General features: G+C 36.3%; 1 protein-coding gene across 1 annotated transcript in view; it reads left to right on the top strand.

Annotated features, from left to right (window-relative positions):
• Window positions 1–14,862, top strand: part of TRDN (triadin) — a 106,972-nt gene that overhangs the window by 41,383 nt on the left and 50,727 nt on the right. Inside the window, exons 4-5 of the mRNA XM_032103878.1 lie at window positions 1,916–2,053; window positions 4,005–4,031. Of these exons, the coding sequence (XP_031959769.1) occupies window positions 1,916–2,053; window positions 4,005–4,031 (165 nt within the window). The remainder of the gene's footprint in view (window positions 1–1,915; window positions 2,054–4,004; window positions 4,032–14,862) is intronic.

Raw genomic sequence — 14,862 nt, 5'->3', positions numbered from 1 at the left:
TTTGAGAAGAGTATTTGTGGCAAATCACTTGAAAAAAATTAAATCTCTACGTCTCAATGCATGAAGACAGTGCAACAAATAACTGTCATGCTAAAAAGTAAATATTTGCTGGTTTACTACTCAGTCTTTCTGAATAAAACAGTGTGCACAGTAATACACTAAATTAATTTCTTTGCAATTAGGTCATTGCATCATGTCACACCTTTAGTTTATTTGATGTGTCTGATTGTTCAGTAGCATATACCCATATAATACAATACTCATAAAATATTAACTACAATATTTCTTTGGTCTGCATTATCAACAAGCAGGTGTAAACTAAGAGAAAGTCGGCCTGGTCTTTTGTATTTCAGAATAATTAATTAGAAATAAAACAAACCATACATTTATACTTCAAACAAAGTTATCTCTAAATTTCATTATAACACTTTTAGAAAATAATATTCATACTGCTGTCACTGAAAAAAGTTCCTTTAAGCCTGCACCTTGCCTGTCTTTGTAGCCTGCAAGTCCATGTGAGACTGTTTCTGATTAATGCTAAGATTTGGCTTGTGAGTCAGAACACTGCAGTCAGAAGTAGTTTTGAAGAGACTTGTCTTTAGCTTCTTACTAAAATATTTACCTAGAGAAAAATGTGAAACACAGGTATGGTTCCCACCTTGACACTGTTAAATTCAGTGTACGTATTTCTATTGAAACTCCTAGGAGCAAGACTAGGCCAAAAGTCCAAATCATATTTGTGGTCTACTTTCATAGGTTGCTCATATTTGTAGAAAAGTTTCACACAGACCAGGCAATGAGTCAGTCTGCCATTTCAAGTACAGTGGGCAGTAACATAGACTGAATGAAGGTTGTCCCTCTTTCCTAAGCACTATCTGGTACAGTGTACAAGAAAATAGAAAATGGCTGTGCAGAATCATCAGAAGAAAAAGTCTGTCAGAGGCTGGAAAGTCACTCTGAAGTGGTGTGCCAGGTACAGAGAAATCTGGTGAAATCCCAACTGGAAAAGCCTTTAAAGGAATAGTAGTATTACCCACTGATGGCTGCACTGCCTGAGTGTGGATGCAGTGGGGAGCGAAAGCCTTACTTCCATCAGAGTTTCCAGGAAGGTGGAGGACTTCACAGCTTCCTTGTTTTCCAGTTTGCTTGCCTACAGGGGCAGTAAGACCAGAACAAGTTAAGTATGCAGATGTTGTTTGTCAAAGAAACTCTAGAAAAGTCATAAGAGAAGAACCAGAATCTTGGGAGTGTGTGTCTGAAAGTAGCTGTCCATGTGCCACTATCTGGATTTGCATCCCTGTTTATTCTGAACCCAGGTTAATTTTGGCCTGAGTGTGCACAGCTTTCTTTTTCCCATCCTATGTATGTGCTCCATAGCCATGACATGACCTGCCTGTGTAGTTAATCCAGAGCTCAGCAATTTCCTCAGCCAGGACTTGTGTAAAGGAGGGAGCTCAGGGGGGAGATATGACATGAATGAGACACTGATGGCACTGAAACCTAGAGAGGCATCAGGAGTTAGGGGACCTGAATCAGATTTAAAAGCTGGGCTGAAAGGAAGAGATTATCTAAAATGATGAATATTAGAATGTAATCTATACTTATATTTTATCCAACCATCCTCAGAAGGAGATGCAGAACTTGGAACACAACATCAGACCAAATTATACACTGGATCCTTGATCACTCTATGAACAGCAAATGCAGTAAGATACACTTTATACCAGTCTTGCACAGGAAGGAGAGCTGTCCTCAAATCATTGAATAATAAAAATTAACACTCACAATCCTTGTTTCTGCTAAAAGAGGTAGTATAATTTGTCCTGTATAAAATGAAGATTAACTTCTATTATTGCAGGAGTTGTTTGTTTTGGGTTTTTTTTCAAACTGCTTTTGTTTTAAACTCTGCACTCAGGAAGATCTGTTCACAAGCTCAGCACAGAACCACTGAGAATCATTCATGAGACACTGGAAGAGTCCTCTGATTGGATTTATGGCTTTTTTTCTTTACTGTCTGACATCGTATGGAGTGATGATGATGACAGTGATGAAGGTATTTGTAACATAAAGACTTCTGTAACTGCTCTAACTGCTGTTTTATACGCATTAGGTTGGCTTATTCAGCTTTTAACCTCACAGACAAGAATGTCAAACAAAATGAAAAGTGAACATTGTTGCTAATAAAGCATCCACTGGCTATTCCAATCAGTAAATTGGCCTCCTTGTTAGCTTTCATCTCATGTTTAAGGTACTATTACAGAAAAGCTGTCAGAATCAAATATTACCATTAGGACATCTTGAAGAAAAGAGCACTAATTTATATATGACTTCAAAGCCACAATCAAAGTATGCATCAGAATATTGCTTCAGAGAATGGAAATAATTATTTTCTTTTAATCAGCAAGAATCTAAAGAACCCTGAAAAATATAAAAGATACATCAAGAAACTCAAAACTTTTTTTATTTGACATATTGATGACAGGGCAGTATATTGAAACAAACAAAAAAAAATAGCATTTCTACTGAACTAACGGGATTTTGGATGGCATATTGCAAACAATTCAGTTTACTAGAAATTATGGTTCTGCCATTATGATATCATTCTTCATCTGACATCATCTGATAAATGAAAGTAAATTACTAATATTTTTATTTTGGAAATAACTCTCCTTCTGTTAAACAAAAAACCAAAACAAAGCAAAAAATAAAACCTAGTTCCCCAGTATGAGCAGAGACTGCTCACAGTCAGTAGTGCATCATCGTGTCACATCATATTGGTCATTCTGACAAGCGATGAGTGTAGGAGTGACATCTTCATTTCACGGTAGTTTATTTTATATTCTATTTGGCTACACCAGAATATAATTAAAAAGAGACATGTACTGAAACTGACTTCTACTCATTTGTTCAGAAACTTGAGATATTATCAAATGTTTATCTTTTAATATATGCATGAGCTTTTTATATTAGCACCATACATGAATGCTAATAGATAGGCTGCTACATGTGAGTCCGTGAATTGGGCATCCTTTTCTGAGATATGATTTACAACTAGAAGAACGCCAGTCTCTCATAAGGTTGACAAACAGAAAAGATGAAACACAGAGAGATTGGTAAAATTTATCAGTGTGCATTTTTAGCATTTCATAGCTCCCAAAGCACGTGCAAACTTTCAAACACTCGAGTGTGTAAGTGTTAATGGCAGTAGGAAAATCATAAAATACCTGACAGACAAAAATTTGAGATCTGATGTTCACCAGGTTTGGAAAACTCAGTCCTAACAGCCTTTGGCCCAAGTGGAATTTCATTAATAAATTAATTGATAATTAATTATTTATTAATTAATAAATAATAATAATATTCACAGGAGTGTGAATAGGCAGTAAGGCATCTTACTGCACTATATCATAAAAACGAAGTGCATGTGAGCACCCTGCCCATTCTGTGCTGTAGTCAGTGCAGCTGAGGCTTCACACTAGCCAGTCATTCAGGCTCACTCCTTCAAATTCTGTGTCCTACATGGAGGTGGAATAACATATTGTAGCAATCAAGCGCTTGTAGTTACACTGAAATGGATTATTTTTTGCCTTGGGTTTCACTAGAATCATTGCTAGATTTACAATCTTGCTAAACTGCATATCTGTTTTATCATTTGGAATTAAAACAAAACCAGTGAGCCTTTTCTTAAAACATGGAAACATGCATAAAGTAAAGCAAATTGTAAATTGTAGACACAAGTTATTATTCAGAAGCACAAATAGAGATTTGGATGTTTCCTTAGTTACTACTGCATCTTGAATTTATCTACCCAAAACTCTATGGCAAGAGAGATTCTTGATGAAAAATCCAAAATCTCAGAACAGATGCTTGGCATTTAGCATATAAAGAAGAAAAATTATTTTTTGAAATTAAAAGAAGACAGCATGAAAAAAATGTGGGTTTGTTTTTGTTTTTTTTTTTAATGATATCTTTTCTCTGATATCTGTTTTTTTCTCTTGGTTTAGGTGAAATGGAACCTTCCCTGAAAAAAGGTTGGTCAGTTTCTTAACTATAGAGGGAAAATATTTTTTAGTCATTTTAAGAATTAGCTGGTGTACCCGTGATATAAATTCTGTCAATAGTTACATGACAGTCTACTAACCTTATCAGTTGTGCTCTAACAAACTTATTAAATGCAAAACTCAAGTAATAATACTTACTGAGCTGTTTGCTGCTCTGTGAGAATTCTTTACTCTTCCACCATTACTGAGAAAATCTGAAATTTTTTCATTAAAAAATAGAATTAACAGAAATATTATTTATATCCTTGTCATGCTTGTAGGACTCCTGTTAATGCCAAGGAGTTAGTTATACGTATGTCTGGATAGAATTAAAGTTCAGGAATAATAACATGGAAAGTATATTTAGTGAGAAATAATGATGAGGTACTGTCAAGCATTTTACTGTGAGCCAACACAGGACCCTAAAATAAGGACTGCTTCGTAATCTCTTGAAAAAATTACTTAGTTATCATTGAATTTTTAAAGCAGACAAGGGAAGGAAATAGGATTTATATTATAACCTTTATAGATATTGAAATTGTTATACTGAAACATAATACTTAAGTTCAACTTCTATTAAATCAAAGTGAAAATGTATTAGAAGGTTGGAGTTACTGGTGATAGAATGTAAAGCTTTTCAAAAATAGGGTGGTTTTTTCCTCCATATTGAGCAAAACTCGAGAATAGTAGGATGTGTAACCAGCCTTCTGTGAGCTGAATTTGGTATCCATCAAATTCTCAAGAGGTAAATGCCCATATTGAAGAATCTATCACCCCAGTTGCTTCTGAGATTACAAACCAGTTTTCTCTGAAGTTAACTGGAACTGGATCAGGCTTCTAAGTAATGAAACATTTTGTCAGTCTCAATCTGGCATCCAAGGAATTAATAGGGTTGAAGATCAGGACCAATCATCTTTCTATGGATGATTCCTCATGTTAGGAAAATTTACAGACAGTATACGAAAAAATTCCATCTCTTTACTTTGTCTGTAAGAACTGTAAAACCTTCAGAATCACCCTGTCTCTTTTCCAATAGAGACAGATGCATTTTTAATTTTACAGAGGGTGCACAGAATCTGAAGCTGTATCACATTGCTGGCAAGGATGAATGTGGGTGGAATGTGCCTTCTCACCATGGGCCAGTGTAGGGGCCAGGCTGAAAGTGTTGCTACTTCATGGCTAGGAAGGCACAATCCATAAAAACACTATGGACAGCAGCATGCTCAGAATTGCAATCCCTGCTTCTCTGGAAATCAGTGACACAGGCCTTACCCATTGCACTGGGACACAAAGTTGTAGAAATAGAATTCACAGAAGTCATATAGCTGAAGCAGCTGAAAGCTGCTTAAATTATAAGCAGTTGGAAGTGATGATATTGTTTGGATCTAAAAGTCCTCCATCCAAGGAGCCGATGTATCTAACTGCTGGCTTGGAATGTTTTCCTCACTATTCAAAGCTCACAGCCTGGCTCTGGAGATGAATCTTGAGAGGGTCTTCTATCTTTGGTATGAAGGAAATGGACAAAGAGCTGGTGATTTCTCCAGATCTGGTATCTTACAAGGTAACACAGCCACACAGAGGTGAAAATTTTGAGTGGGCTTTTTCACTTTTGGGATTCAGAATTCAGGTCAAGATTCTCCCTCTGTCCTTTAGAGGATAAACATTCTCTTCCTTGTCTCCCTGCAAAACACTGTCCCTTGACTGGGACTGCTGACGATAGTACCCCTTTCTGAGTACTGCCATCAGCTTTCACATAGCAACATCCTCAAATAACTTACCATCTCCAGGTGACTGGAGGTCTCCATTTCATCCTGGCAGCCAGGATCTGGCCTTTTCTATACTTGATTTTGTCACTTTTTTACTGGGCTACAGAAATACAACATATGTGGCCTGAAGCCACCAGTCCCTTGGAAATGCCAGTGCAGAGTACTGCATGTGTCAGTGAGAGGCATCTCTCAGCCCCTCAGAGCTTTTCCTGTCTCTCTACAGACTTCTTGTAAAACTGTATAAACATCAAAGAGCTTAATTGCCGGGGTCTAAGGCTAAAGAGAAGTTTTCTGAGAGCTCTGTGGTGCAGTCTAGTGAACAGCTTTTCTGCTTAGGCACAGTGAAATTCCCTCCTGGTGCTAAAGCTCAGGAGCACAGGAGGCAAAGCCCTGGGAGGTGAGCCAAGGGCTCAGGTGAGCTCCCTCAGGAAACACTCTCACAAACATCACAATCTGTTCCCCTGAGCATGAGGTGCAGATCTCTCTGAGTAGCTTTTCTTAACTTTTTTGTGCTGTCATTTACACTGTCCATAAATAAAACTTCCAGAAGAAAACTTTCTAAACCAAACAAGACACTACATTGGTGATTTTTACCATATTGCTGCTGTTAGGACTGGACCCAGAAGAGGACCATCTATACAACTAGATATGGAGATTTTGGGGTATCAAAATTTTAGTTTGATCCATGAAATTAGAACTAAATTTTTTGGTTATGGAGTGTTCTCTGCTTACCTGTAGAGGATCATTTCTTCTTCAAAATCCCTTCCACTCTGAGCAGTAATTTTATCTATAGCTTTATGAAGGATCTTTCTTTAGGGGACACTGGCATTTGAACATTTTAAACAAGAAAAAAACCACCCAGTGAGATTGTACAGTATACTACTGCTGTCTCCAGAAGATGAACAGATTGATATTTTTCACATTTATATGGAAAACCTCTCTCAAATTTCACTCTTGAAATGCGCACTATGGTTGCTGTGTCTGATATTTAAGTATTTGTATTGGATCTAACTCACAGTTATTGTGGCATTCATGAAGACAATGAGAATTTTTGAAAAATCTCCATGTCTATTTTTAGTGTATGGACAAGGCTTCACTCTTTTGCTTTGCTGGCTAGCAGCTTTCATGAATGCTAAAATGTTTGCACAAAACTTGCTTTATGATGGAATATAGTAACTGAAAAAACCAGGATTGCTGGTACCACAATACAATTGCATGTTGGAAAAAATTGAAGGGGAGTGACAAGGACATTGTCTAGCCATGAAAAAAGAAAAGTCTAATCATAATTATAATCCCAAAGAAAGCAAAAGTCTCTTTCCTAGAGATGTAAATTAAAAGCAAAAGTAATAGAAGTACAGGTAATGACAATGGGCTTCCACAGGCAATGGGATTAATATCAGTTTCAGAATTCTTTAGAATATATGAAAATATCTCTCAAGCACCTTTTTCTATTGCAATTATTTTTGACAGTCCAAGTCTTATAATGAATATTTATCTTCAATAATTGGAAAAGAATGAGCATTTAATATTGTCTGGAAAAGCAGTATTCTTCAGTGGATATAGTAAAAGGTTGTTCTGGAAGGGACTTTGCAGTCTTTAACAATGCATATTCTCAACATAAAAAAACTATAAGGCATTTTCACAAAAGACATAGAGAAGTTTAATTCTTTTTTTCAGACTTAATTTGCTTTTGGTTTCATTTCTTTCTACAATTATGAAGGATAATCTTGTTCATTTTTTCAGGGTTAGTTTCACCTTTAGGCACACATTCAATTATTTGACAACTGTATGCTTGTATGTTTTTACTAAAAATGGTTGCTATGAAAAAGATAGTGGGGGGGTTTTGTTTGTTTGTTGTTTTTTTTGTGGACACTACTGGACTCAGTTGTAAGTTTGGAAAAGAGCTGAGAAATCAGAAAATTAGAAATAAAGATCTGTAAATAATAAGGAAGTGCAGACACTTCAGCATTGACAACCATGCCTAAAAAGGTAATTATTAAACTGAAAGTAATTTTAATTTCAATAAATACTATTCACTTAAAAAGCAGAGTAAGAAATAAAGCACCATCATGACAGTTATCCATCTCTCTATTACCAAGAAGTTTTATTATTGGCATAAAATTATTCTTACCAACAATCAAAAGAAACATTTCCTTTTGGTAGAGATGGGTCTCAAATTTTCTGTAAGTTAGCCTGTCTTTGAGACAGAAAAATGGGGCTTTGAGTTTTTTCTTAGGAAAATGCAATTTAAAAAAGCATGGATTACGACAAAAAGCCAACACAGAATATGAATTTCTGTTAAAGTTCACAAGAAATTTTGTGAAAAACAAATGAACTTTTTGGCAAAGCACCTTATCCATCTGTCTTCAGTTCAAATGAGCGTATCATTGCCAGAGTATTAGACTGGTTATTAATATGCTGAAGACACATCATGGTCCTAAAAGACATGTCAGCTTCTGAGGGTGTGGTCAGTTACACTGACTCACCCTCGGCAGCTCTGGCCAAGGTGCAGCTGCCCCACACCTGACTCCACACACCCACTCCTATTAACTCCTTCTCCAACCCAAGGTTAGGCTTGTCAAAATTTTTTCAGCAGAATCTATTGGCTTGTTCAGACCTGAGTATTGATCTGTGCTCACAAACAAGGTGCTCTGAAAAGGAAAGGTTCTCAGACCAGACAATTTCCTACATCACTTTTTGATGTGGTGATCAAAGGAACATATACTACATTGCCTGGGAAAGGGGACAAGAAGGAACAACCTGCTTAGAGAGGGCAGGGGGTTTGCTAATTTGGATTTGAAAGTAGTTTTGATATGATAGCCTGTACAAGTCTAAAAAGAACTGTTTTCAGTATCCAGGCAAAGTAAGGAAAAGCATACTGACAAATATTTGTTAGTCCTACTATTTATAACGTGTGTCAGATTGTTTTTATCTATTTAAGCACCTAAGAATGTATGATCAGACAAAAAGTCCAGCTCACCCAGTGGATGGGAAAGAAGTCCTTATTGCTGCCCTAGAGTGACCAGTGTGAATACCTCCGGAAGTATATCAGAACTGTTAAAAATACAGCAATAATTTCCCAAAAGAATTCTCCATACTCCAAGCATTTTTCCCTGTGAAGAGATACAGTGTTTGCATGGCTGTAATCCATCTACGATTTCTTGTGAACCCAAGGCTACAGACAGTTTGGAAATGAACTAGAGAAAGTAAATTCAGAATACCATAAATGAAACCTGAAAACTGCGTTACCAGTCTAGTTGTCATATATATGTCCTAAAAATAATTATGCAGTTTCATTCATCCCTAAAGTATATACCTATTTGTACTGATACTGTCTTCTGAATTCAGTTGCTTTTATGTTGCTGTACGGTGCTGCTCCCTTCTCTGTATCCGAGTTGCTATTAAAGATCTCACTAAAAGGCTTTCGCTGTCTCCCCAGGCTGCACTTTACCATAAAGCATTTTGCATATCTTTGTGTAAAGTACACCCTGTGTTAAAAGATAGAAATCATTGATTGGTTCAATTCTGAGATGTTAAACTGCTTTTCCAGATATGGGGTTTTTTTTCATTTTTCATTTTTGTGGCATCCATTTCTGTTATTAATGTTCTTTTAACAATTTCATCTGGTTTTACTTACATTGATCAATACAGTAATAGCATATCCACCATAAAATAGCATTTTATAACAGAAAGAAAATATTTTCCATATTACCCAGATGAAAAAAGATAATATACCACCAGGGAACAGAGATGTTCAATTATAGTTCTTTTGCCTTTTTCAGAATAGTGATTTGGTTTCAACTTGAGCTGAAACTTTTCAATCCAAACTTACCAACTATATTTTAAAAGAGAGAGAGAGAGAACTTTGGGCAACAAGGCTAGTAGGGACCCTGGACAGAAGTGAAGTAGAGGAGAGGTTTGCAGCTGTTTAAGTTATCCTCTTACATCAGGGAAAACCTTAAGTGAAGCTATCCATGTAATCTTTGTGGAAATCTTAATTTGTGCCCCGGTGATGGAAGGAATGGGAAGGAATGACTATTTACAGACTAATACAGTAAGGTAGAATCTGCAGAGTTAGTGTTTTTGAAATCTTGGTAAGGTAACTGAGTCTGTGATTCCTTTTTACTGTATTTTTAACTCCTTTCACAAACAAACAAAGAAACAAAAACTCCAAGCAAACAACAATTAAATAGATTTGTATGGGAAAATATTTCTTTGATGTTAGTCAAGATTAGAGATTTTAGATATAATTGTATATATAATTTTGCTCTAAGATGTCTACAAGCCTTTCCTACACTTTTTTCTATAGGAAATTACACTTAATTAAAGGCAGAATGATAAAATTGGCTATGAAAAATATCATTTAATACTGAGCCGGTAACATCTTTGCAGATTGGCATCCATAAGGAGAAGCATGTCAAGACAATTTCATGTTCCACTGAAGGAAAATAAAATCTGGTTTTCATCATGTGGCTCTATCTATGATATTTTTGACTAAAGAGGTTGTCTGTCTTTTGGGTTTTGATTTTGGTCAAAGTGCAAGTAGCATTCATTTTAGATTTTAGAACCAAGGTACAGGACTATTGGCTGGAAATGAAAAACACGGATGTAACATATTTTTATACATTAAGAATAAAACTTTATGTAAAAAATGTTTAGCATTGAAAACTTTTAATACCTTTCACTTTTAATTCTTTCAAAAGACCAGTCATTAAAATTCCACCATAAAAAAGTCTGCGTATGGTCTTCCTGAAGGATGCCAGTGCTGCTCACAGGACAATTAGTCAGATAATTGCAAGTACCTCCCTTTCCCTAAAAAGCTTTCTGATAAGATATTGCTTTTCTGTTTCAAATGGAAACATTAGCAGGGGAAAACAAGACTCAAAATAATCATAATAGAACAAATAAAGGGAAAGGAAAGGAAAGGAAAGGAAAGGAAAGGAAAGGAAAGGAAAGGAAAGGAAAGGAAAGGAAAGGAAAGGAAAGGAAAGGAAAGGAAAGGAAAGGAAAAAAGGAAAGGAAAGGAAAGGAAAGGAAAGGAAAGGAAAGGAAAGGAAAGGAAAGGAAAGGAAAGGAAAGGAAAGGAAAGGAAAGGAAAGGAAAGGAAAGGAAAGGAAAGGAAAGGAAAGGAAAGGAAAGGAAAGGAAAGGAAAGGAAAGGAAAGGAAAGGAAAGGAAAGGAAAGGAAAGGAAAGGAAAGGAAAGGAAAGGAAAGGAAAGGAAAGGAAAGGAAAGGAAAGGAAAGGAAAGGAAAGGAAAGGAAATCCTCAGTTCAACAAAGCAAATGGAACTTGACATGGTACATAACCTTTCCTTTCCTTTCCTCTCCTTTGAAATATGAAAGAAAAAAAAAGAATAGAAAGAAGAAACTTTTATTCTCACTCTAACTTGTAATTTCCAAAGAGGTGGATAAACAATTCTGAAATAATATTTAACAGGCACTGTGGCCTGTTTCCTCATGTAGTGGATGAGCACAAAAACTGTTCAGCATTTTCATTGATAAGAGCAATTTGTGCCCTGTTGCATTTTCAGGAAAGATCTCACGACACAAGACTTCAGGAAAAGTTATGTACCCCAGCCTGAAGTTGCTACGAATCCCCAGAACAGAGTGAGATCTAAGAAAACACTGGGGATAAGACTGTGCTACTGGCGAGCTGGTAGGGAAGTCACCTGAATAAATCATACGTGTCACTCAGACTTTCCAACACTGAATTCACTTTCCAACACTGAATTTTCCAACACTGGTATTTAAGGCCTTCTGTTACACTGTCTTTGGTTCCCAGATATGGGCACAATACATCAATTTAATTCCCCAATTAAATATTTCCTGCTTTCTATTTTTTTGTTCTTGTTCTTTTTTTCCCTGTTACAAGGTGGTTTTGGTTTTGCTGTGGGTTTTTTTGCCTGTAGAGTATACAGCTACGTGATGTATTAGTAGTTAGATAGAAGTTGCTCTAATGCACAGCTTCCCTTCTTCTCCTCCTAGCCCCGCAAGGATAACTGTTACCCTCACCAGCTGGTACTATCTAGATTAAAAATAGACATCAGCTGCACAATTGAAAATTTCTCCTGAGGATACCAACAGCAAGAGAGTTGACTACAATTCTTCACACAGACAGCATCTAAAAGCACATTAGAAATGACATCTCTCTCATCTTCGAAGGCTCTTTACACCACTCATTCTTGCCTTGCCATCAATATCTATTTCTACCAACTCTTCAGGATAATCAGCTTCCTTCTACCAAGTAGTCTTGATAAACTAGCAAGGATATAGCCCCATTAAATTGCTGACAATAGCTGTAAGGGTTTTAACTGCTCAAAAGCAAATTATTAACCACTGGCTCTGAATTAGACTAATTTTCCTTTTCATGCTTAGATATTTGTAAGAGAAAGAATGTTAAAGCGCTGATGGTGTATATTGCTGTGTTACCTGTAACAGATTATAAAAAAGATGACTAACTGGTAAAATTTGTTAGGAAAAAAATCGATTCCCATTTCATACAAAAGTCCATCTGCTTAATTATACCTTTAAAACACTAGATATATTAAAACTACATTCTATCTTCACTGCAGTATTTAAGTGGAAACAGGATGGCTTTAAGCATGGAGGGTAATGTCGAACGTCAGGTCCAGAGATAAATGCCCAGTTCTCTTGCTCATTTTCTGGGTTACCTTAGGTAAAGCATATTTGTGTTCCAAATAAGAACCCCTTTTTTTTTCTACTTTGTATCTTATATCATTGACATTTTTAATATAGTTTTTGGGATTTTATTTAAACGTATATTTCATCTGTAAGATGGAAACTCAGTGGAGGGTAAGGTGTAGCAGGTGTTTTAACAGTGCCAGAATGCTACTCACCATTTTATCCTCTAATGAAGCAAGAGGCAAGGCTGTGCTTTCCCAGTAAGAGAAGAAATGCATCCCTCAAAGTTTGAACTCCTGTGTTACGGAGATGGGGTATTTATATTGTGTTATAAAACCATGTGGTACCTAAAGTAATTCATGTAGGCTGAGGCTGATCAAAGCTATTATAGCACAATAAAATTAAAATAGCTGAGAATAATGCTATCCATTTTACTATATTATAAAAAACGACATAGCAAAAGATCAAAATCAGAAACACAAAGGCAGACAAAGAAGGGAACCAGGAGAATCTCCTCATGCCCTAGCATGAAGGGCTGTACTCTTCATTCACACTGATGTAAACCTGCACAGTGCTGACCCACTAGTTCACACAGATTCAAGGGACTGTAATTATTTTCTCCCATCTTGATCTTCCTGGAGCTGGAGTGCTGTGCTGTTGTTAGACACTGTCAAGTGCTGTTAATGAAAATTAGCTGGGTGAGAGGTGGGGAAGCTGCCGCCCAGACTGTGCTGTTCAGCAGGGATTTCCAGTAAAGCTGCCTGCAATACTGATCTTCAGCTGACTGTGAAGGTCTGCTTTGGGTCAACAGGACACAGATATATCAGCCTGACAGCAATAGAGTTGAGTGTGTCTCCTTTCAGCATCTTGAAATGGTCAGTGAGAAGACTCTTAGCTTTCCTTTTTGGAGTTATTTAAAATAATCACCCTGCATGTTCTGTATATCTGCACAAGACCTGAGGTCTAGAGAAATTAGCATCAAGCAGTATCCATATTTAAGGAAATACTTACCTATTCGAAACCCAAGCAACACAAGGAGAACGATAATTTTTCTTGTCTGCCTAATATTTTAAGGAAATAAACAATGAAGTACAGTTTTTAAAATAAATACTCCCTTACAATAATTTTATAAACCATGCTGTCATCTCATAAAGAATCGAAATGGTTGCTGTGGTGACAAAGATCATCCTTGCTGCTGCTTGATTCTGTCATTTTTCTAAACATGAATTCGTAATATTTAGGATTTATTAACAATGTGCCACATTGATAGAGATAAATTACATGCCTTAAACTGGCCATGTAAGTCTTCTATGATATTACAACCACTTTGTCAACCCAGCAATAAGATATGATGTGATTACTAGAAAATTAAAGCTATTTGTCATAAAAGATGAAGCAGAGAGTATCAGAACTCTCAGAAAACAACAACAAATCTCCAATAATCTAATGTGTTTCCTGATTTTAAATACTTTGAAGTTTGCAAATAGCTACTATTTTCTGATTTGTAAATTGTTCCAGATTAGCTTATACTGAGACTAGATTTATTTATACTGGGAAAATATGGGTTGTAATTGAACAGAATCGATGTGTTCTAGGCTGCAATTTTTATGATGGTTCAGACTGTAATGGGGAGTTTGTGAAGAGACCCTAATGATGGGACACTTTTGCAGTATATAAAAGCATATAAGCACACACTTGTGTGTTATGAAGATGTATTTCACTTCTAGGAATTTGTGTATGTTTCTTTGTGATGTGTGGTATCCTAACTGTAACAGAAACTCAGATGAGTTTCTCAGAGTGGCTCTCTAAAAAGTATATTTCTGTGCACCTTACTGTAATATTTGTGTGAAGCAAACTACACTTCTGGTACAGTGTGAGCCTGGTTTAGATAACCAGCTCTAGAGTCATTTGTGGTCAAACTAGCACTAAATTCCCTAAATAGTAATTTTAAAGCCTTTTTTTTTTTTTTGAAAGAACAAAGGCTTATTCTTATTTTATACTTATTTTTTCAAGAAAAATAAGCCTATTTTCTGTTGTGAGACATGAAATAGATGATAGAAACGCAGCACAGCTGAAGCATATTAAAATAAGCAAGGAATATGTATCTGTGTAAATGACTCTGCCTGAAGAATATGAGTTATTCATATTCATCTCTGTATGTAGGGTGACCTCTTGAATTCAGTGAGAAGTGTCTCCACTGTATGTTGCAATGCAGAGGAAGTGACTCAGCTTTCTTTAAGTTCCCTGAGTCAGTGTTTGGAGGCAGGCTGGAACACAGGTATGGAGAACTACTCAGATGTGCCCAGAATTAGGGAGCAATCCTCCATCTGTTCCTGTCTTGCAGCATTCCTACCACTACCTAAACTTTGCTACCTAAACTAGACCATGCATCCATTTAAGCAAAACAAGTGGGT

This window comes from Corvus moneduloides, chromosome 3 (assembly GCF_009650955.1).
Source record: "Corvus moneduloides isolate bCorMon1 chromosome 3, bCorMon1.pri, whole genome shotgun sequence".
NCBI lineage: Eukaryota > Metazoa > Chordata > Aves > Passeriformes > Corvidae > Corvus > Corvus moneduloides.
The sequence above is the reverse complement of the archived record's forward strand: the minus strand, read 5'-3'. Positions and strand labels throughout refer to the sequence as shown.